A 24,920-nucleotide genomic window follows, 5' to 3' on the forward strand; every position below is an offset into this window, starting at 1 on the left:
AGCCATCCATAGTAGTGTGTGTGTGTGTGTGTGTGTGTGTGTAAGCCTGAAGTTTTTTAATAGGAAGTATCGACTTCTTTGTAATACTGCTTCATTTTATTGCACTTCAGAATAACAGGAACTAATGTCATGTAGCTGATGTTACATAACAACCATTGCAGCACCAACAAACGGGTTAAATAAAAAATCCTCTCACAATTAGGAGTGTCAGTTATTAGAATAAAGAAACAAGATATATGATTAATGATATACTAGTCCAGTGTTTATAAACGGTCTTGAACTTTTATTAGTCAAAGGATTTTTGCTTTTGCAAGTGACTTCAAGTATCATTAAGTATAGTGTAATTTATTCAAGGTACTGAATCTATATCCCAAACTTTCATTATGCAATGCTTAGCACATCCTGTATTTGGTAATGTCAGATAAGTGTATACTAGCTTGCACACGTGACTACAAACATTTGAAACTAACAAAGTCAGGGCAGGATAAGAACACACTTTTTCAAAGCCAAAACTATTAAGGGACAACGAATGACAGAGTTTATTCAGAGCAAACCACAGCTTTGTTTTCTCAATAAAGCATCTTTATTTTGTGCATTATACAGAAAGATGAAAACATCCCTCTCCTTTTAAGAAATCACAAACAGTGAATATGAAAGGCTTGGCATTGAGAACATACACACATAATAAAAGGGAAGGAGGAGATCAGGAAACGCCTGGACTTGAGGGTAGAAAAAGCACCTTGTATGTTTACATTTGCAATGGGTCAACTTAACCATCACTGTAAACTGCAGAGAAAGCATATATTCCTACCACAGGATAAAATCTCTCGGAAGGTATTTAGGAAGCCAGTTTTTCGAAATGCTTGTGTGTAATTAAGGGGAACTTCAAAAGAAAAACTGCTTGTCAACAAATAGCCATGATACTTAGCAACTGTTTATTGGACTATTGGAAGGATTTTCTTTTATCCAGGGAGGTGAGTAAAGGCTTTTCTTAAAAGTCTATATTAAATAAAAATCTTTCTATATACGCAGACTTAACAGTAACATGTTATAGAGCAGTTGCTCTGAGTAATCTAATCTCTGTACAACAGAGATGAAACAGCAGAACGGGGAATCGAGTGGAAGAATAAAAAGTCATATGTTTTACTGGCCATGTTAGCTCGTTTATTCGAGCCCTTGATGCAACAGTGGTTAAAACATACAATAAAAATAACATCACTACCTTTAAAAATCTTAATAAAAAATGAAGGTATCTTTCAGTGTCTGAGACCATTCTATCGGATGGCCAATTCGAAAATTCTGCTGTACTTTCAATAAGTCATAGATTTAATCTAAGGTATAAAGTTGATTTTTTGCAAAAGATACTAGTTAATACAAATGATAGCCGATGGCAAAGCTGAGTGGGAGAATTAGAATTGCAGGAGTCTTCCCAATATTGCGACAGCTAGAACAGCCTTCACTGGTATGACCATTGGCAATGAAGACTCTTGCCCCAAGAAATAGGTTGGACCTGGATACCCATATCTCAGAAAAGTTAAAAATATCGAAAGATACAGCAAATTGCCAGCCACCACTCACTTCAAGAAACAAGCAACATGGGGGCTGATGGTATACTGGGGCAATCTGCTCGAAGAAGTTGCTTAGGTAGGGCACTTGCTGAGGAACAAATGGTTAACAAAGTGGCAGGGAAATCTGACAGTATTAAGAACTGAGCTGGAGAACTGTGGTTGCCTTAAGATCAGGGCTATTTTAGAGCAGCGGATGGGCAGCCTGTGTCCCACATGTAGCTTTCCATTGCATCCCTTGCTCATGCTGGTGAAATTTGGTAGAACCACCGATTTTCAGTGGCATGTTTTTTTTAAAAAAATTGTGATGAGTATAGCTGCATAAGGCCTCAGAGAAATTATATGTATCCATTTACATAAAAGCTTCCACACACACACACACCCTCCAGTTTAGGCAGAACATTTCAACCCATCTACGGTGGCAATGTCATTGCATCACCAGCTATGGATTCTGTAGTTATAGGAGTGCCCATTAAAACAACAACAACACTTCATGGCTCCGGTCATGAAATTGTTACCTACCCCTGCATTCGAAGGGATTTCTTCCTCCTGTATCGCCCCCCTCCCTTTTTAAAGCACTGGTAAGGATTTGCACACAAAGGTGGAGGGAGAAGAGAGACTCTTCATTACTGGCTTAATGTGAAACCAACATTAATTTAAAATGATTAGAAACATCCTGAGCCGTACTGTGGGCAGTACAGAACGTTAAGCTCTAGTTCCTAATAATAATAATAATTCATCTGCCATAGAAAGCCTGCAAAACCAGGCACTAGGACAAAACTAATATCCTTCTGAACACAAACGAGTCCTCCACTGTTGTCTCCCAGGCAGCAGCATCCCAAAATTACAGTCCAACTTACTATGGTTATGCTCCTCTCTGGAAATAACTTCCCCCACAAAGGTCAACAAAAGCAGGATGTCCAACCTAGTCAAATATGCAGCTGTTTGCTTGTCTATTCCAGGAAAAGCAGGAATATGGAAGTAGCAGGTGATGCACAAACAACAAGCTTAACTTGCTCCAGGAAGGGCGCTCAGTCCAACAGGTGACTCTGGCTTCTGCAGTGCAGACAAGATGTGCCTATGTAAATTGATTAGCCAACAGTGGCTCTGCACAATGGCACGAGATCTTTCCCTTATTCGGAGCACTGAGAAATGCTGGTGTGAGTCAGAAGCTGACTGGATCAGGACACAGATTGTGTTCCAGGCCATTTTCTCCAGTGGTGATAGCCTGGATGGATGTGACATGTCCAATACCTTTGGTAACTCCTTCACGAAACAATAGTTTGGCTCCTATCTTCAAATATTCAGGATGTTTAATGAATCTGAAACGAACCACTGCCTTTTCTCCGGTTCGCAATTTGTCCTGCACAAAAGGGAAAGTACGTATGTTAGAATTTTAAAAGTTCAATTTCTTATTTTAGGGTTTCCGGAAAACCATGGAAAGCAACTTAGCATACCCTTGAGTTTCTGAAATTTGCAGTGGGTTTATCTGTGAAAATTGTGGATAATGACAAGAAGAATCCTTCTTTATTTTGTAATACTCAAGGTTGAATAGGTAGTGCTCCCAACTTATATTTTCCACAAAACAGCCACTCCAATGGGTGGGTTGGATTGAGAGACAGGGACTGATCCAAAGTCAGTTTCCATACCTAACAAAGGGTTAGAACTCAGGATTTCCTGGTTTCTAGTCCAGCAAGGTGTCAGGCCTGAAAGCCATCTTTTACATTGAGTCTTCAGCATGCCACATTTTTCTGCTGTGGGAAAATGGGAGGGGGGGATTATGTGGAGTATGGGAGATATATAGTCTAAACAACATTACTTTCTCAGAGAGTCAAGGACATCTTGCCCTGGAATTGGAGTGATGTGACTAAGAGGCATCTCCAGTTGGGACAGTGCCTGATTGGACCATGTGATGGACTTGTGGGTGCGGGGAAGGGACTTGAACTTTCACTTGGGTGGGGAAAACCCGGAAGCTATCAGATTCGGGTTTTCCCAGATGTGCCAATACGACATCTCTAATAAAATGAAAGTTTGAGGAAACTCAACTCTCAGAGTCTTCTTTCATTGGGGTTGTTACTTGGAACCCTGACATTAACCAAAATATCTTTTAAAACTCAACCAGCTCCCCCGAACTGCGGGATGCTGTCCGAGCCCCAAGCGTCAACCCAAAACCGGGCGACACGAAGACTCAGGGAAGATGGAGGAAGACAAGAAAACCATGGAGGGAGCCACAGAAGATGGTTCAGTGATTTATGTCGAGAGCATCTACTCCCCTTCCCAAGCCGTGGTGGAAGCAGAAGAAGCTGCAGAGAAGGAGTGTCAGCTGGGTGCCCGGCCCAAAGAACCGGTGCTCAAGTGGGGCTTGCAGCCGGACCTGACACAAGGGGCATCTCAAGGATAAAGCTTAAAGTGAATGTGACACAAGTGAGAAGACAATCAAGCAAATTTCTATTTAGCAAGAAAAGGGAAACTTACCTTCCCATGGATCTTTTCCACAACTGCTGTTTGCCGTACATTTCCAACATGTGCTGTTACTTGGAATCCTTTCCGGAAAGTTGTGGCATGGAACAGTAGAACAATTTCAGCTTCGAATACTGAACAAATAGTTGGGTTCATCTCTGGGCTGACCATCACCATGCCCTAAATGATAGCAAGATTGGGCAACTGAATTTTCTTGACAATGGTACTCACTCAACTCTTCCAAACTGAAGCCCTACAGGTTACAATCTTTCCAGAAAGAAATCCTCATTTATTGCTCCAAAAGCCAAAGAAAGGAAGGGAGATCAGAATGTGGGTGGCAAGCAGGAATAAGTGGGAAACAATCTAACAGCTGACTAATCCTTCTTAAGAGTTCAATCTAATTATTCCTTTGTTCTTTGGAAACTCAAGGCGATCACCTTAATGCTATAGTTCCCAGTTTTCCCATCTCTTGAACTTAAACTTTAAAAGATAAACTGCAAAGAATTTATTATCTATCGCATTTTGGAATGTCTTCAAAAAGCAGATGGCCCAGAGGAACCCAGCCTGCTATTTTAAAGACCTGCCTCAGCTACCTTCCCAAGAAAGTAAAACTCTTGAAACAGTGAACATTTCAAGAGGGACATTTACTGAGCGATAATGATTACAGAGAAGTCAAGCGGAGTCTGAATTCAGGCGTGAAGCCTTAGGCTCAATTTTTCCCTCAACCCACACCCCCAGTGCCCCATGTTCATCAGTAACCAATAAGCTGCCGCAAGAGTGTTGTGAGAATCTCCGGGGCTGGATGGTGAGAAGAGGTTGTCCTCTGGGCACCGTGACATTGAAAATCCGTCTGGAACTGACAGTGAGGGAGTCAGTGCAAATGGCCACTTCTCCCCCCTCAATTCCCAGTTACAGCAAAGCGAAAGCATGCAAACTATTCAGTGGTGAAATTCAATTTTTTTTAATATCGGTTCTGTGGGCGTGGCTTGGTGGGCATGGTGGGCGTGGCAGGGGAAGGATATTGCAAAATCTCCATTCCCACCTCATCCCAGGGGAAAGATACTGCAAAATCTCCATTTCCAGCCCACTCTGGAGCCATTCAGAGGTGGCATTTGCCAGTTCTCCGAACTATTCAAAATTTCTGCTACCGGTTTCCCAGAACCTGTCAGAACCTGCTGGATTTCATTCCTGAAACTATTCCACCCTCGGTGCCCCCCTCCCCCACCACTCCAGAATGGCAGCGTTCCGATAAGGACCTATATTTCCCAATATCTGCAAGGCAGGATACTTTGTTTTCAGAAAAGATACAGAGGAAAAAGTTTGTACAACCAAAGACTCCAGAGAGGGATTAAGGCAGAGCTTACTTTGCGCAGCAGTGAGCGATCAAAGGATCCAAGAGCTAAAGTGGCAGCCTGCCCAGCTCGAAGAACGCGACACGCTGAACGATTTCGTTGGATACTGCATACTTTCAGTTGAAGGAACTTGCCATCATCTGTTGGACCAACAACCAAATTCTCTCCCTCTTTGCATATCCCACTAGAAAGGGCATGAAATGAAAAAGACCGCATTTAGCAGTCAGAAGGCAAGAGACAGTGACGTGCAGTCAGGGGAGGCAGGGGAGGCGGAGCCTCACCACTCTCATCATGAAAATAAAAAAGAATTACTCCAGGAAGCCATGAAAGTGGCTGGGAGAGGCGCGCGGCTTGGTTTAGCCTCCCTGGACATCTCAGCAGCAGCCCCAAGTGTGCCGATCTCGCCATTTTTTACATCGGGCGAGCCCAGGATCCTTGCAAGGGGAATGGGACGTGTGCAGGAGGCTCCTCAGCTCCAGCCTCAATCAGCGCAGCCGCGGTCCCCTTCATCTTGCCTCAGGAAGGAGGGGAATGGGACCACGTGTGCAGGGAAGGGGATTGCGGCTCTGCTAATCTGAGGCTGTGCGCTGAGGAGCCGCCTGCACACGTGGTCCCATTCCCCTTGCAAGGATCCCGGGCTCGCCCAATGCAAAAAATGCCTGGGTACCGTGTTTCCCAAAAAAAACAACCTGTCCCGCGCTCACTGACCTAGCGTTATCCCGAAAGCGCCAAGTTACAGGAGCCGGGGGTGGGGGGAGCACTCACATTGCTTGCCGCCTTCGGTATACCGCTAGGTTGGCGAGTGGCGTTCTGTCCGGCCAGAGGGGAGAGTTGCCGGGCGGCTGCTCTCTTGTGAACTGGCTCCCGAAGAGCCGGGCACAGCCTCAGGGGCGAAGCAGCCATGAGGTAACTATGCTCATGAGCAGCTGCCCGGCAAATCCCCTCTCCAGCCGGGAAAAGCGCCATTCACTGACCTGAGCAGCCGCCCGGCAAATCCCCTCTCCAGCCGGGAAAAGCGCCATTCACCAAGCCCTTGCGCAGCTCTCCCAGGCCACCGCCGCTGGCTGCCGCTGGCTGCCGCTGGCTGCCGCCGCCTGCCGCCGCCGCCCCGCTCCGCTCCGCACATAACTTCCAAACTCCAAAACTTCCAGCATCGCCCGCTCTAGGAGTGCTCTCTATGGTTGGCCGGCTGCTGGAAGACTCTCCGGAAAACTCTCTGTCCGGCAGCCGGCCCACCATAGAGAGCACTCCTAGAGCGGCCGATGCTGGAAGTTTTGGAGTTTGGAAGTTATGCGCGGAGCGGGGCAGCGGCGGGCAGCGGCGGGCAGCGGCGGGCAGCGGCGGGCAGCAGCAGCCAGCGGCGGTGGCCTGGGAGAGCTGCGCAAGGGCTTGGTGAATGGCGCTTTTCCCGGCTGGAGAGGGGATTTGCCGGGCGGCTGCTCAGGTCAGTGAATGGCGCTTTTCCCGGCTGGAGAGGGGATTTGCCGGGCGGCTGCTCAGGTCAGTGAATGGCGCTTTTCCCGGCTGGAGAGGGGATTTGCTGGGCGGCTGCTCATGAGCATAGTTACCTCATGGCTGCTTCGCCCCTGAGGCTGTGCCCGGCTCTTCGGGAGCCAGTTCACAAGAGAGCAGCCGCCCGGCAACTCTCCCCTCTGGCCGGACAGAACGCCACTCCCCAACCTAGTGGTATACCGAAGGCGGCAAGCAACGTGAACGCTCCCCCCACCCCCAGCTCCTGTAACATGGCGCTTTCGGGATAACGCTAGGTCAGTGAGCACGGGACAGGTTGTATTTTCTGGGAAAGACGGTACCCAGGCATTTTTTGCATCGGGTGAGCCCGGGATCCTTGCAAGGGGAATGGGACCACGTGTGCAGGCGGCTCCTCAGCGCACAGCCTCAGATTAGCAGAGCCGCAATCCCCTTCCCCTGCACACGTGGTCCCATTCCCCTCCTTCCTGAGGCAAGATGAAGGGGACCGCGGCTGCGCTGATTGAGGCTGGAGCTGAAGAAACTTCTCCGTTTGGGCTGCGCCCCTGCGATCGGAGCAACCACGTGGTTTGATGACGTCACCAGCCTCACCAGTCATAAACGTCACCGCACGTCACTGGCAAGAGAAGCCTTCTTTTGTGCCTAATTGAGATAATTATCGTGATGCAGGTTCTTTATTTTTGAAATATGAAAAATTACGGAAGAGAATGTTTGGATCTGATATTCCATAGAATAAATATTTATGCTATGTGCTCAAAGAACATAGGATTCCTTTAGGGAATACTTTTTTTTTTATTGGAGTGCAGTTTTATCTTCCTTGACTCATTCAGTAAGATATAAACTTTTACCTACATTTAGTACATTTATTTATAACAAGAAAAGGAGAATAAATGCTACTTCCTGGTCCTTCTTCTGGATCTAAGAAGTCTTTGACACCACTCCCTGCCCATTCCTGGCTTTTCCTTACAAAATCCATATGTACCAACCTTGACAACGTTCCTCCAACAACTGTGCCTACCTCTGGCACAGTGTAAATTTCATCCACCTGTAGCAGAGAAAGAACATCAAATATGTTGCGCTGGACTGTAGTATTTCAAAGCCAGAGTTAACAATTTGACCTTTTTATTGTTAGACAATACAAGTTCTTGTATAGGAATTCTAAGCCTATCCTTGAATGTTGTCTTCCTTAAACCAGTTACAAGCCTCAAGCATCCCAGTTCTCAGTGAAACAATTATATTCTGCAAACATCTCCCAGGTCCGTGATGGCGAACCTATGGCATGCGTGCCACAGGTGGCACGTGAAGTCCTCTCTGCAGGCACACGAGCCGTTGCCCCAGCTCAGCACCATCACGCATGAGTGTGTGCCTTCTGCCAGCCAGCTGATTTTCGGGTCTCTGCTGTCCATGCATGCGCCCCCTGGATCCAATTTTTGGTCCCAGGCGGCTTCAGGGAGGCCTGCTAGACCCAAAATGGCCCACGTTGGTGTGTATGTCACGCATGCATGCACAGGGGGCAGGGCACATGGGGGTGTAGCGTGCACATTGCATATGGGCATGGGCATGCACATGTGCTATTGCGTGCGTGCATGTTTTTGGAACACGAGAATAAAAAGGTTAGCCACCACTGTCCTAGGTGAAACCAGGGGTGGGCTGCTACACGTTCGCCTGGGTTCGGGAGAACACGTAACTAACATTATGGCGAGTTTGGAGAACCTTCACATCTCACCCCTGGCTGACCCCTCCCACCCCACCCCTCCCAGGAATCTCCACACTGCCCATTTTGGATGCAAGGTAAGTGCATGGAGGCTCAGGGAAGGGGAAAAACGGGCCTCTTGGTAGTTCTGGAAGGCCGGAAATGGTCCCAGGGGAGGCCATTTTTGCTCTCCCAGAGGCTCAAGGAAAGCCTCTGGAGCCTGGGGAAGGCGAAAATGCCCCCGACGTCCCGCCATGGTGCAGGGGGCTGACTAGGCCACGCCCATCCAGCAACCAGGCAGAGAACCCGTTGCTGAAATTTTTGAAGCCCATCCCTGGGTAAAACTCATAAAAGAAATAAACAGGGAGCCAATTCAATGATTGGTAGGACAAATGAAGAATGGTAAAGACAAATAAAGGAGGAGGAAGAGATACGGTGGTTAGAATGCAGTATTGCAGGCTGATTCTGCTCACTGCCAGGAGTTCGATCCTTATACCAGCTCACGGCTAACTTCGCCTTCCATCTTTCCGAGATAGGTAAAATGAGGACTCTTGGGGCAATATGCTGACATTGTAAACCACTGTAAAGCACTATGAAGGGTATATAAGCCTAAGTGCTATTGCTAAATAATAAATAGTGTCAATTTGACTTTGAATCAGAGAGTAATTACAATTACTTGGTTTTTATCTCCTCCCAACTCTAAATCCATAGATCAGAGAATGCCCTGCCTTCGCATACTACAGTTGGGGACTCTCAACTGAGAAGAGACTGTGGTGTACCTGGAATTCAGTGAGCTGTTGCATCAGCTCTTCCTGTTCTTTGCTGTTTGTCAGAGGAGGAAGGATATTGAGAAATACTCTCAGGAGATCCAGGTTTTCTCCAGAAACACTGGACAAGGTGAAGATGGGAGTGATACTGCAGACAAATGAGTGAAAGAAGTTGTTGATCCATGACTTTGTACATCTCTATTAGTACTGAATACAATAGGAATGAGATTTGCTTCCAAATGTGTCAGTGGAATGTGTAAATAATTAGGGAACAACAATTTCTGCATCCTATAATTCAGGGGTGTCCAAACTTGAGAACTTTAAGACTTGTGGACTTCAAGTTCCAGAATTCTCCAGCCAGCATGGCTGGCTGGGGAATTCTGGGAGTTGAAGTCCACAAGTCTTAAAGTTCCCAAGTTTGGACACCCCTGCTATAATTTTACAGAATCAAAACTTGGTGTAGGCTAGTCCTTGACTTACCACTAGTCACTCAAGGACCAGTTAAGATGGATTTAAGGTTGATTGCTATCTGTCTTCAAAGTTACAACAAGCTGTACTTGGTTCACATTTCAGGTGCTTGGCGACTGGCCTGCCTTTTCGACTGACTGAAGGATCCTGCATTTTACAATCTTTTTACCATTTTCCAGCAAACCTACCGATTGGATAAGCTGGATTCAGACTTATGACCATGCGACTCACTCAACAACCATCATAAAAAGGGTCATGAAATTGAATCCGGTCGGTTGGTGACTCAACTTATGACCGCAATGACTTAAAATCCCAAGCTTAGTTGTGATCGTTAAGTCAAGGACTACCTGTATGCCCATAACTGTTCCAATTCTAACTATGCAGTGTAGCTGCAGATGATCAAAGGCATCTGAAGCACCCAATGTTTTCTCAAAACGATGAAGCAAGTCTTGAGACGGTCTGACAGAAGTGTCTTTTCTTTCATACTTGTGTGCAACATCATAATAAGGGTGGAGCTTGCAGCGCAATGGCAGAGCACTCATTTCATCACCTGTTCTCCTCCAGTTCCATAAGTCACTTCTGCAGACTATCCATTTACTATGTGTAAGCTATACATACTCTAAAATCAAAACAGCCCATTCAAAGCAGAGAGTGAAGACATAAAACCAAAGAGTATAATCATTTGAACTTTGCTTATTGTTCTTTGATATAAACCACTGCCGGTGCCACAAACCTGACTCACTCACGCCTTTTTTGCTAAATGCATCCTATTTGAAGGTGTGTTAAGTTTTAAGCTGCATCCATACTCACTAATCATCTTCCCTCCCATTCAAACAGCCCGTGACACGTACTTGGGAGATTGTGCAAACTGCTGCGCTGCTGTAACTGCATCATCATCGGAGGTGACTAGCAATGGTAGTTTGTTGCAGCCGGGCTGCTTCAGAATCCGCTCCAGCTGTTTCACTGTTCGCTCCACAGTGGCCTTTGAGCACAAGTCCACTTTGCTAATGACAATGAAGAAAGGCACCTTAAGGGCCATTGCCAAGCCGAGATGCTCCCGTGTTGTACCAGCTGTAAGAAATAGAAGACAGAAAAAAAATCAAATGAAAAAGGTAGGACTTCAGTGCAGCTAAAACACACAACTCAATGGCACGTGTTTGAAACTAATGGAAGCATTTCTATGTTACGGTGGAAGAGTCTTGTTTTAAACTACTGGCACCCACTGGTTAACTAGAGGCATTATGTCACCCTTCTGGAACCCCAAGGAGAAATCTGACCATCCACTTACCAATTCCAGTATTGGCACTCACCACCAGCATTGCAAAATCTGGACAATAGCTTGTAAGCCCAAAAATGGTGGTTTTTAAATATTTGTGATGGCCAGCTAAATCAATGAAGGTAATCATTTTGGAAGAGCTCTCACAGATTTCTTCAGCTGTCCGTGAATCACTGTAGTTCACCACCTAAAAGGCAGAAAACGCAGGTAACTGAGCTCTTATAAAAGGCCAAGCAAAAATTCACACCCAGAGCTAAATGATAAACTCGGTGTACAAATCCTCGTACCTCTCCCTTACTGTTGAAACCAAGAATTTCAAAGCTAATGCTAGATGTTCTTCCTGACTGGATCTCATGCAAGTGGCGGAAAAGATTGAGTCGAGCTCGGCCTCGCCCATTATCCAGTTCTCCTTGCGTCAAGACGCCTAATAAGGTTGATTTGCCTGAATCCACATTTCCAAGCACAGCCACCCGCAGATCTAGAAACTTAAAAGAAAATTGAGGAGCGATTTTAAATGGTTAAAAAGATTATCTGATAAGTACAAGTTAGGCTTGATTAATGCATTAGGGCACCCAACTCATAAACAAAGTTCGTGTAATTCTGAGGTATTTACTATAATACCCGAGCATTTGGAATTTACTACTTTGCATTATAAAATGTACACAAGGTAAGAAATTGGATTTCAAAGTTTTCTATCAAGTCATTCCTATCAATTATAGTTCTTCAAAATCTAAATGAACGTAGCAATCTATAATGAAATATCTATAGTTTTTCACTCATGATGTTTAAATCAGGTTGATTTTTACCTGTTGGTTATCTGGGACCTTTCGGACAAGAACTTCTGTTATCTTCCTGGGAATGTCACTGTCATAATCCACTTCTCTTTCTCGAAGCACAGTGATGTCAGCTCCCACTCTGCAAAGGGCAAAACAGAACACTGTTGGGGGTTAGTGAATCATCTGCAATCCCCCGTAGGACAAATACCTGGTTATCTGATAATGCTGCTCAGAAAAGCCTCTCACAATTAAGCAATACTGAAGAAAATGTGTGCATTTTCCAAATGATCTGATTTTTATCCACATGAATGTGCATCTTTGCCAGTTTTGGGAGGCGCCATTCCCGTGAAATGTATTTGCACAGATGTCGAACGAGTTTCCTCATTTTAAGATCTGTAATAATTTGGCTTTATTTAGATCCCCAGATATGACAAATGTTCCACTAATTACATGTTTCCCACAGCAGGACAGGGTGAGATAAAACTTTATCTAAATGAGGCTGAAGCTGGGGGAGGATGACAGCTAGAGTAAAGCTACATATATCTGTCATTACTACTAAATCTAATTGAGATAAATGCTAATTGTTTTTCTGTGTTCACTAGAAACATGTTAGGAATGGATCTCTTTCCAACATGAGCTAGCACCCACTCTCCAATGAATGAATGGGGACCCTTCAGCCCTAACCTTCCCTTTTTGACGCTCACAACACCCATGGTCATGATTGTTGATAACATAACTTCTTGTCATCTTGACAGGAGAAACTCACGAAAAACTACAGAGACAACTGCCTACAATACACAAACTTTGACAAAAAATTACCAAACGCCAAACTCTGCCCTACCTATATATATATATATTAGTGACCCTGCTCATTTACAGTTCCCCGCCCCTCCTCCCAAATATGACATATGGCCTTTGCCCATCAAAAGGTTGCCCAATCCCAGTTCAGTGTAATGGCACATAATAAAATATGCATAGCCATACACTAACTTTTTACAACTGAAACAATTAGTAGGTACTGCACCGATGTGGTGGTACTCTGAGAAAAGTCTCTGGCTGAAACCATCTCCTCTGTTGGCTATTAGCTGACTTTCCAATATTAAGTCTACCTAAGACAGCAAAATAACAGAGCACCCCATTGGCTAAACTCTGGCCAAGAAGCAGGACACATGCACATACTTCTCGGCCATCCGCCGTAGTGTTTTAAGAGAGGCGTGCATTTCTTCTTCAGACAGTCCAACAAGCAGCCCGTTGTCCTCTACACCAATCTGGTACACAGCCTCACCACGGCCTTCTTGTAGTCGCCACTTCATTTGCGTTACTAGATGTTCAAAGCGGTACTGAGATGGATTAACTAACTTCAGCTGTCCAAAGAAAGAAGTAATTATAATCAGCATCCGATGGGGTTGAACATTTTTTTCAGTATTTTCTGCACAATATTCTAACATTTGTTAAGCCCCATGAAATTAAGCAAAGAAAGTTCAGTGGGTGAGAAGACTAACAATTTTTCAAAGGCCTTCTAAAATAATTAAAGGTTTTTTTTTGGGGGGTATACATTTAATAATACCCAGGTTCAGTTTTCAAGTGTGAAATAGCCAACACATCTATAAATAATGTTTTGGCAAAAATCATTTTTATTTTTCTGTTATTTATCTCTCTCTCTTCCTTACAGAATCATTTGGCTTAGAACTCTTAAATGGCTTGCACGAGAGACTCACCTTGTATTCTATGTTCCCATCTTCTGCCTATATACAAGAAGAAGAGATCTTAAATTAATGGATAATGTGGTGTTCAACATTTCATATACAAAACCTGACATCTCTTTTGACAACTAAATATAGTTGCCAGAGAGCAATGACAGGCTAGTTTAAATTATAGTAGTTAAATCAAGTCAGTTAACATTATGGTTCTTTCATCTTTATAAAAATGATGAAATTGCATTGGATTTATTTATTCAGTTCAAATATAATTAACAAGATAATATTTAATCTTTAAAAAAATAAAAATACAAAATAAAAAAGAAAAGAAAAATATAAGAAAAATTATAAGAGGAAATCCACATTTTATATTTATTCATTGTGACTAGTTTACTAATGAATTCATTATTGTATGACCAATACAAAATGTTGTTCAAAGACCTCACAAACTCTCTGTCATGGTATCACATATTGTTGCATTCTTTGATTATTAGAAAATACTTTTTCCAAAACAGATTAAATCATACATTACTGAAAACCATTCTTTGCTATTTCTCAATATAATTCCCTTAGCCACTCCCAGGCGTTAAAATTATTGTGTATCATTCAGTACAGTTCAAAGTGCCATTCATTTTATCTGCATCTAAAGCAATTTATGCACTAACGTAAATGCTACAAGAATTCAATAAGGATTTTAATTAAAATGTTTCTATCAACCATAATAAGGCAAATCATGCAGAAAGCTTCAAAATCATTATCTCATAAACGGCAGACAAGTTTTAAATAGACTTCTGACTCTTGCTCTGTTTTCATGAATCTCTTTCAAATACCTTTTGGTTTCCTGTTCTGGTATTATTCACTAGACATTTTCTTTAGAAATAAAGTAAAGCCACGGTGGTGCAGTGGTTAGAATGAAGTACTGGAGGCTACTTCTGACTGCAATTTGGCAGATCGAATCTCACCAGGCACAAGGCTGACTCAGGACCCAGATTGTTGGGGGTAATATGCTGACTCTGTAAACCGCTTAGAGAGGGCTGTAAAGCACTGTGAAGAGGGTATATAAGTCTAAGGGCTATTGCTAAATGCTGTAATTGACATGCTTGCACATTGGTTTTGTTGGATATTGGTTTTTACATCTCGTCTGTGGATTATGTTCTTTGGTTTTTTATATTGCTTTGTGATTTTTAATATGTTTTAATACTGTATTTTGCAGTATTACTGTATTTTTGTATTGCTTTTAATTGTTGTAAACTGCCCAGAATTCATGCCTTTCAGGGGGCAACGAAACAAATAAAAAACCCTTATTTGTTTCAGGTTTTAAACTCACATTAAAAAGTGCACTAAAAAGTCTGGATTGGTAATTGAGAAATGTTTTATTAAATATTACTGAAGAACATCATAAACAGGAAAATTGGAGAACTGATTCATTCATCACTAATCACATTTTTGCACTAACATTTTATTTGGCCCCCTTCCCAAACGGTTCTCTGCTATACATTGTCAAAGAACTCTAGCAAATAACTAATGTTCCTCATGACCTGAGCATAATGTTAAGTGAAAAAGTAATGGTCAGTGTGAACTATGTCATGGCAGATCTAAGGAACAAAAGTCCCTCTAATTTTCCTTAACAAGTTATTTAACAATCTCATTTAATAATAAGATTACTCATAAAACCCATAGTAAGAAAGTCTATAATCTTTCTCTAAAAACAGGTATGTGACATTCATTCATATCCTGCTGGTCCTAAACCAGGAGAGTGAGCTTTTAATACCTAGGAATTTAAAGGGAAGTATTGTAAATCAGACTAACAATAACATAAAATGTATCTACTCAAGTTTTATTTCTTCCTAAAATAATTAACCATTTCAAACCCAGCATCAGTCTCTCTTTAGCAAACCTCCCTTCCGAAATCTAAAGTTACTTCCATGTAGTCTACTGTTTTCAAGCTCAAGCCTAACTATGGTGTAAAAGGGCTGGTGACGGGAAATCCTTAGCAAATACCCTGCAATTAGACACCCCCACTTTTGAGATTAGACTAAATACTAAATAATAATTTTTTTACAACAGCACAGGTTTATTAATATGGCATTATTCTACAATGTATATAAACACACATATCCAAATTCATGGAAGTTAAGAAATTATGCCTACAATACAAATTAGAAGTGTTGAAGGAGCACTAATTATCCACTGGGTTGCTGTGGAAGTCAGGAAAGAAAAACAGGTTCGGGCATGCCCAGCAATACTTCATGCTGTTAACTGAGGACAGAAGAATAGTACTGTAACACTGAAAACTCAGGGACAGTGTAAAGAATAATTCTTATTTTGGTACTTGGAAGAACTCAGTGTTGTAAAATATAACACAAAAATTTGAATAAAAGTAGTTCTTTTCATGTCTTGGATCACATAGAAAGTATAATACTGGTATAATTTGTTGGCAAATCACCAAGAGAAATAGGAATCAAAAAAATGAAATCAACTGCTATAAAAGAATTCCCACCACACATTCACATCCACTTAAACTGTATATAAGTAACAAAAAGCAGGCTTAATAGAATGGGCCTGGGATTATATTGGATTTGTAATTATATGAACTTTATTCAGCCTTTCATTAAATTTCATTTTCTACATTCATATGTACTTAGTTTGCTAATTTGACTTTTTCTATGACCAACTACCAAAGTGAGCCAAATTTTTGCAATAAAAATATTTTTTTAAAGCTACTTAAATTTAAAAATGACAAGTATCCTCATTTACAACCCTGTTCAAAATATGTGGGTTTAAAGATCTTTAAAAGCTGGGAAAGAGTCATCTGTTTCATTTGATAGCCCCAGTTTGCCACCAAATGAGTCAAGGAAAACCATAGGTAATAATGGCAAATTATCTCTATGAAGAAGTAATACCAGCAGTTTTTATCTCACTCAAATATATTCTGAGATCTTAAATTTATGTGTATATCATACAATCTTAGATTGCGGGGAAACACATCACATAACTTTTCTAGACATTCATATGCACACATGCCCAAATCTTATATAAATTCATAAAATCTTCTCCATACTGATTATTATAATTTATTATAGTCTGTAGATATATAAAGATGCATGTTTTCTAGTGAATCAGTCTATCGAACCACGTAGTTTGATATCAGCTATATCCATCTTTACCATTAACAGAGGGTTGGTTTTGAGGGTAAGCTAGTACTTGCTTGTTCCACTATCTCATTGTTCAGAAATATGTCAGTAATCTCAACTAAAATTATCTTAGAAACTAAACTGCAATTTTGGAGTTTCTTAATTCCTTCTGTATTTGATTGGCTGGCTACATATCAAGAAACAAGCAAAAACGTAGACATGTAAATGCAATTCTAGTAAATCAGCATCAGCAAAAGGAGAATAAGCTCCTTTCCGGAAACAAAAACTGAAATCAACTTTTGCCTTCCCTATTCAAACCATGGCCTCAACTTTTATTAATTCTCCCTCAAAGAGAAGCCAAGCTCAAAGTGCCTGCGATGTTTACTTAGAGCGCGGTTGGCGGCGGAGCTGTCAGAGGGAAGAGTTCTAATCCCCATCAGTCAAAGGACCCCGAACAGAATCGAAGAGGTGTGTGTGTGTGTGTGTGTGTGAAAAGATAAAAAACGAAACTCAGCGGTACGTTAACGACAACAGCACCCCCCCCCCCAAAGTGGCTTCCCTCTTGGGACACGTCAATTCTTCCTCTAAAACACAAATAGGCTCTTTATTTTGCCAGCAATCCCCTTGAACGCTGGCAGCTCCAGTCCCATTGACTTCCAACTATCAGTATCCTCGTCCCAGGCAGAAGCTTGGAAGACGGGCGGCCCTCCGCTTCGTGCTCGAAAACTCTCCTGCCGACCCAACCTCGGGCTCAGCAGGATGTCTCGCTCACCTCCGGGGGAAGGTAGGGCGGGTTGTTGGCCTTGCCACCTCGGTATCTCCCGTTCTTCTTCCTCCCCTTGGAAGAACCACCACCACCGCCACCGCCGCCGCGGCCTCGCAGGGCACCCCCATTGCCCACGGGCCGGCAGCAACCCCCAAACAGCTCGGACACCCGCGAGTCCATCCTGGGGCCAGCCGGCAGGACCTCCGCCTCTGCGGATGCCTCTCAGCCCGGGACTGGGCTTTTGACGGCTACCTTCCACTCTGGCGCTTGGCGTCAGAAAGAAGCGCAGGGTACCACGGGAAACAGGGCCCCAGCGGCAACACAATTGGACTACAACTTCCAGCGTCCTCTTTCCCGTGGAAGGCAGCGCTTTTCGGACAAATGCGGAGGCGAATAGGGCGGGTGCCAGAGCCTTCTCTGATCGCTTTGCAGAACGAAAGCCGAGCTAATTTGTGCTGGCAAACCAACGGGGAGCGTTGCAAATTGCATTAAAAGGCATAAGCTTCCGTGCCACCAGGCTTCTGTTTTTTGTTTTGCTTTGCTTCCAATTATTTCAGCTCTCTGAACAGAACGCAAGGATTGCACATCAAGCAATCTCGGGGGCGATTAAATTAATTTAGGGTTTTTTGTGTGTGTAGCGCCTCGTATAAAAACATCCCAATAAAATACTTCTGTCTGCTTCCGCTTTATTGTTGTATGCTTTACCGCAGGAGCAGCATCCTAAGATATCCTTCTACTTTGAAGTTCTAAGAAATGTGCGATTTATTATATTAATAAAACTATTCTCCACACAGAATTAGGTCACAATTTAAATTAAAACTATATTTTGTGTTGTATCCTAAAAATGCAAGATTCGTTTTCTGCATCTGAATTCTAATCCTGAATTCAGTTTTTAAAAATACTAATTTTCACAAGAAGGAAGAAAATGTCATTACATTTTAAATAGTTGACATATACATACCTGCAAATTCACATCTTATATCAACTACATATGTTGAATTATTAGAGAGGGTCAGTTATCACACGTATGTCAAATGACTCGCTTTATCTATCATTTTGTTTAACTCATTCCTATTAAGGTATCTCCATCACAAAAGCACATTGACTTTCAACAAATAAGTAATTTTACATAATTTAAATAGCAGGGGAGAACCTTAATTTTTCCAATATACTTTCCAGTGGAATAATGTTTTTCATTGTATATTCTTTGTTTTGTATTTTACCCCGTGTTCCTTTTTATTGAAATATTTGACTGTGCCATATAAATGAGTTTCAATTGCCTTGATAGCTAGCAGTAGTACATTATAAACAGTACAACAGCATATTTTTACATTTATGTACAACAATATCATTTCAGTCACAAACTAATATATCCATAAAGTTCAGATTTAATTTCCCAGTTTAAACAAAACAAAGCACATGTTTTAGCCTAGGAGTTGTTTAGTTACAAAAGCAGCTGAATGATAGATTCTTTCATGTGGTCAGAACAGATGCTTGTCCCACTTCAGTTAGTGAACTATTTTACTTACAAATATAGTCACAGCCTCATGTAACACCCTCAATATGAGATTGCTGTTACTGGTAGGTATTGGCAACATGTTGCATCAGTTGGAATGAATTGCCCCTTGTAGGAAATACATTGCATCAGATTCAGCTGACTATATACAAAAGACTGCATGATTAATGTATTATGACAATAATGTAGAAATACTGAAAGCATTACTCATTGATTGCCAGTGCAACTCAAGTTCAACTGCTACCTGGGTTTTCAGTTGCAATCACACCATCCTTTTAAAAATGCACAATGCTTTATAAAACTTCTCTTTTTTCTCAGAACTTGTCATCATAATGAAGTGATGGAAAGAATGTTCTAAGATTCCCCTATCCTTAAATATTTTAAAGTAACGAATAACGGTATACCTCTCAAAATATTTCTCACACACAATGGTCCCAAGAAGGTGTTAAAAAGTCAATCCAGGAGATCCTGGGCATATATACAATGATTAACTTTCATTTGGGCAAAGCTATCCCATTTTATATTTTAAAACGGGGAAGTTGAGTTAAGTGGGGACATACAACGGAGGCAAATTCGCTTTTTATATTTGCCTGGAAACGGGGTGAGTTAGGTCATCTTACTTTCGGCAAATATTTGAAGATCTAAACTTAGCAACGAAGGAACTAAGTTTCCTCGACTAAGTTCCGCTTTTGAGCCACCGCCAAAGTTTAAAAGTTTGTTTGGGGGCGGGGATAATCAAGACAGTTCTTCTAAGGATCATGCAAATAGCTGCCCTTAGACCCATGTTGGATCCCCCAACATGAAACATGCAATTTATCTAGCCCAGGGCTCTTCAATTTTGGCAACTTTTAAGACTTGCGGACTGCAACTCCCAGAATTCCTCGGCCAGCTTTGCTGCAGTCGAAGTCCAGAAGTCTTAAAATTGCCAAGATTGGAAACCTCTGAAAATACAGGCAAGGGCGCACAACTTACCCGAGAAAAAGATGGCGCCGGGAGACTCGGCCCTCGCTCCAATAACATACGGGCGATATTCCCACGAAGCTCCGTGAAGACTGCCATTCAAAGCTGGCTGAGGAATTCTGGCAATTGAAGCCCGCAAGTCTTAAAGTGGCCAAAATTGGAAACCCCTAATTTCTAGCCCATACATGCAAAACGGTGCTCAACTTACCCGAGACAAAGATGGCGCCGGGAGACTCGGACCGCGCTCCAATGACGCACGGGCGAAATTCCCATGATGCTCCGTGGAGGCGGCCATTCAAACCGGAGTAAAGGGGGAGGCACAGAAAATGGCTGCGCCGATAGCAACGCAACGAGAAGGTGAGACTGCAGCGCCACCCGGGCGCGGTTTTCCCCTTGCTCCTTTCGAGCCGCTTTGCGGGGGGGGGGGGGTATTATCCTTGGACAAGTCGTCTTCCTTCCTCTCCTCGGCTTTTTCTTTCGTTCTCGGGCAAGCAAGATGAGCAGCCGCACACCAGGGTTACCTCCTCCTCCTCTTCTCCTTCTCTCCCTCTTGCAGCCGCCGACCTGCTGAAGGCCGCCGAGACAAGCCTAGAGCTCGGCGAGGCCGCCACCGTGTCTGTGACGCTGACGACCCAGCCGGCGGCGCCGGCTCCTGGAGGTGCCTTGTCGTTGTCAGTCGTCTTCCCGGGCTCCGTCGCCCGCGAGGGATGTTTCCGTTTCATCTGCGAGCTTTTAAAGCACGTCCTGTACCAGAGGCAGCAGCTGCCTTTGCCTTACGAGCAGCTCGCTTGCTTCTGCCGGATGCAGCTGCCGAAGCCGGCTAGCCAGGTGAGACATGGCGGAGCGGCAAACGGTGGCTGCTGCTGCTGCTCCCTTTGCGAGATTGGAAGGACCGGCCGCTCCTGCTTGAGACCAGAAGGAAACCTACATTGGGCCCAAATGATGGTTTGTGTAACACAGATAGTCCTCGACTTACAACAGTTCCTTCAATCACAGTTCGAAATTACTGAAAAAAGCTACTTATGACCATTTTTCACACTTATGACCATCGCAGCATCCCCAGGGTCACGTGATTCACATTCATGACAGTTGCGGTATTCTCAGGATCATGCAATCTCCCTTTTGCTATCTTCTAACGAGCAGAGTCAATGGGGAAACCACATTCACTGATTTGCTTAATTGTGGTGCGACTAGAGGTGGAGCTCTCCCCTCACAATCAGGAGGCTGTGACTTGGATCCTAGGTGGAGGCAGATATTTCTCTTGGGCACAATGAGAATATATCTGTTGAATATAGCTCCATGTTGGTGACAGGAAGGGCATCCGGCCAGTAAACAGCTCCATTCAGTTGTCCAGACTTCACCCTTTAAGGGATTATGGGGTCATTAAAAGATGATGATGATGATGATGATGAGTGATTTGCTTAACACATGCTGGAAGAAAATTTGTTATGCTCATAAGCATTAGTTGTTACACTTATGCTCATAAGTTGAGCACCATCTGTATTCTCTGCTGCTTTTCCCTTCATAGAAAAACAAATACTTGGACGCCAACATAAACTGGTAATAGGAAGGTTGAAATTTTGCGTTTTAAAAATGTGAAAGCAAGAAGGGGGATGTTTCCATGCAGAATCTAGTCAACACTGACTGCTCTTGTGAAAAAAATTAATGCCTTACAAAAGACTTTCAAAGCTGATCCCATGCAAAAATATCAGGGAGTGCCCTGTTCCATAAGGTAGGTGCTGCAATTGAGAGGACATGCTTACATCGTCCCAGTAAGTGGTACTTTTGAAGAGGGGGCTTTGGAGCATAACCACATTGTAATATTTATGGAATGTACACAGGATACAGATACTACTCAACTTACGACCACAACCAACTCCAAATTTCTGTAGTTAAGAGAGGTGTTTGTTACTTGAGTTTTGCCCCATTTTCCCCATTGGCTTTGCCTTCCTTGCCACAGTTGTTAAGTGAATCACTGCAGTAGTTAAGTTAGTAGCACAGTTGTTAAGTGAATCTGGCTTCCCCGTTGACTTTGCTTGTCGGAAGGTCACAAAAAGTGATCACATGACCCTCATAAATACGAGTCAGCTGCCAAGCACCTGAATTTTAATCACATGACCATGGGGATGCTGTAATGGTTGTAAGTGTGAAAAAGGGTGATGCGTCTTTCTTTTTTAGTGCTGAATAATCATTAAATGAACTGTTGTAAGTTGAGGACTACCTGTATTGGGGAGAGCCATTCCTACAAAAAACCCAGCCTGAATATATGTTCCTGGAAGTCCATTGGAAGCTAGTGCAGATGTTATATTTAGTAGAGCTGTTACATAAAGCTGTGGCATGTCAAGAATTATTGACATGGATCAATTGTAACTTATGAATGATTTTCAAGGGTAGTTCCATGTAGGTGCATTATGAGAAACCAAATGTAAGGTGGTTAAATGTTAGTGAGCAGGCTTTCTACTACTATTCCCACTGCTATCTAGGAAGGGATCCAATTCCTGCAAATGATAGAGCTGTAGAAGGGTCTTCCTAGCTATGATAGCCACCTGGTGTTTGAGCAAGAGCCAGGAGTCTAGGACAGTGTTTCTCAAACTTGGTGACTTTAAGTCCTGTGGACTTCAACTCCCAGAATCCCCCAGCCAGCTGTGCTGGCTGGGGGATTCTGGGAGTTGAAGTCCACAGGACTTAAAGTCACCAAGTTTGAGAAACACTGGTCTAGGAGGATGCCCAAATTGTATACCATCTTGGTCTGCTCAGAGTGCTACTGCATTCAAAGCCAAAGATGGGTACTCCCCAACTCGAGAGGTTCCAAACCTGTTTTGCCAGAGCCTGAATAGCCTGAACCTATTCCTTTCCATCTGACCTTGAGATTTTTGAGGAAGCATCCTGACAGCATCATTTGGTTGGTTTGAGTTGAGATGTATAATTGGGTATCAATATCCTGCTGATGATATCAATCTTGTACAGCTGGAGGACCTCAGCCAGTAGTCTTGTGTTGATGTTAAATAGGAGCAGGATGACAACTGAATAAATATGCATGTATCCATTTATCCTAGCAGTTGACACTGTTATTCCATTTATCATAGCAGTAGATACCTTTTCTTATAAGCCGGGAAGGGTTTATAAATAATACGTAAATACTTTGTTTTGAAATAAAGTGTTTCCTTATTCCTTTTATGCTAAATTATGCATCTCTTAAATCTCCTAATTTCATAGGAAAAAGACATGGTCAGAAAGGTCTATCTGAAAGATCAGGACAACAAAAAGTGCCAGCAAGTGCTGAATGATCTTGAAGGTGTTTTCCAGCACTTAGAAATTATGTTCAGTTTGACACTGGTCCCACGAGTTCTTATTTTGCTTGGAGGTACAGCTGTCAGCCCCAAAGAGCTTTATGAAATCAACTTACAAGATATATCCATGAGTGGCACTGAAGAGAGTTTGTCAACCTCAGCCTGTGTTCGCAAGCTATTCCGTTCTCTTTTCATGGCAGATGTGTTCAGTGAGCTTCAGGCTGTTCCCACCATGAGTGTCATTGTTATGGCTCAAGGGCATCGCAACTGTGGTATTGACTGGTTCAGACCTAAACTAAACTACAAAGTGCCAACTCGAGGAAGGAAATTGACTGTTAACTTATCATGCAGTCATGAAAATAGTACAGCCCTTTCCACCTGCCAAGAAATAAACTCTGCCTGGGATGATTATATATGGTTCCAAGCTCCAGTAATAATCAAAGGCTTTAATTATTTTTCTTGATAAATATTTTAAGGAAAAGGTTTTAACTAACTATGTTAATCTTGTGTTTGTTCCATCGCAAAGAACCATTCCCCTGTTTAAAAGTTATTTTACTTTCAGAGGTAGTGTTAAACTCTGCAATACAAAGCTGGAAAAAAAAACATGTGCCTATGATGACAAAAAGTATCTCTGGAGAATTTATTCAATATATTGCCAAAGCCTTATGCAACCCATTAACCTGAATTCTGTGCTGCAGATTTTACTATAAAAGGATACTTGAAAATATCTGTGCAGTATATGCCTGATTCAATACTGAATGTCCAGTGGGATATGTTCACCTATGCAAATTTGATGTATTCCAGTATTTTTCCCAGAAATATGGTGAAAGTTATATAAATTGCTGCTTTTTTTCAACAGTGAAAATTGTCTGAAGTTTGATTGTAATTCAGGTCAGCATAGTTGCCCTCCCATTTGGAAGAATAATAGCTATTTAAAGTTGATATTTTCTACAGTGGATGTATTACGATACTTTAGGTGCATTCCTATTTCAAGCAGCTATTCAGAGTGTATGTTAGGTGATAGGTGTGATTACAATTACATACATGCTTATCTAAGAATGTGAATGATCTCCAGTTTTCAATTTCAATATTCACTTTTGGAATACTAACCTGCCTCTGATTTTTATTAGTAGAGCTAACATTTTAAAATTACTCATTATGGAATAAGAAGTTGTGTTCAATTGTTCCTATAAATTCATTTTAAGATTGTAAAATTTGGTTTTTATTTCCTGTTCAGTTCAGTTTGCCAACACTCTCAGAAGTAATGAGATGGGTGAAAAAGAAATCTTATTCCCCATTAGCTATTGCACGTGCTCAGATTGTATGAAGACAGATTAATATTGGACAAGCATAATATCTAAACTCATTCTGAAAGAAGCCTGATGAAAGAAGATAGATGGGACAATCTAGTAGCTCTGAAAATAGATATGTTTCTTAAGTAGTTATTCTGAGGCACAGAAAGATATAAGGGACTTTTGGTGGCAGTCTTAAATATGTTCACACTAGAGTTAAATCTGGGCAGATGTAGCAATGGCCAAGCACTCTCTGAGGCTGTGGCCTTTAAATAACAAGCACATTGCTTTAAGGTGTTTTATTATATCTACATTATAAAGGGCTGTCTTCCTTTATGGCATTGTATACTATACTGTAAGTGGACCAATCTGAAGATATAACTATTGTATGTTTGAATACTTCCTTGCTTAGAAAGAAAC

At 42.4% G+C, this 24,920-nt stretch overlaps 2 protein-coding genes across 2 annotated transcripts; one reads left to right on the top strand and one right to left on the bottom strand.

Annotated features, from left to right (window-relative positions):
• Positions 1–333: 333 nt before the first annotated feature.
• Positions 334–17,706, bottom strand: GTPBP2 (GTP binding protein 2). The gene is made up of 12 exons (XM_081942284.1): positions 17,449–17,706; positions 13,564–13,590; positions 13,025–13,209; positions 11,876–11,984; positions 11,357–11,554; positions 11,082–11,256; positions 10,645–10,864; positions 9,338–9,473; positions 7,852–7,910; positions 5,390–5,561; positions 4,041–4,205; positions 334–2,928 (listed from the first exon to the last, which is right to left on the bottom strand). Exons 1-12 carry the CDS (start codon positions 17,620–17,622, stop codon positions 2,731–2,733), a joined length of 1,818 nt encoding a protein of 605 aa, XP_081798410.1. The 5' UTR covers positions 17,623–17,706; the 3' UTR covers positions 334–2,730.
• Positions 17,707–20,122: 2,416 nt separating this feature from the next.
• Positions 20,123–23,935, top strand: MAD2L1BP (MAD2L1 binding protein). Its single transcript, XM_081945852.1, is given in 4 exon segments — positions 20,123–20,222; positions 20,225–20,275; positions 20,475–20,746; positions 23,135–23,935. Coding segments are annotated over 4 exon segments (945 nt in total). The 5' UTR covers positions 20,123–20,137; the 3' UTR covers positions 23,672–23,935.
• Positions 23,936–24,920: the final 985 nt, after the last annotated feature.

The sequence above is a fragment of the Natrix helvetica genome (genome assembly GCF_964273705.1).
Source record: "Natrix helvetica genome assembly, chromosome: 2".
Lineage (NCBI taxonomy): Eukaryota > Metazoa > Chordata > Lepidosauria > Squamata > Natricidae > Natrix > Natrix helvetica.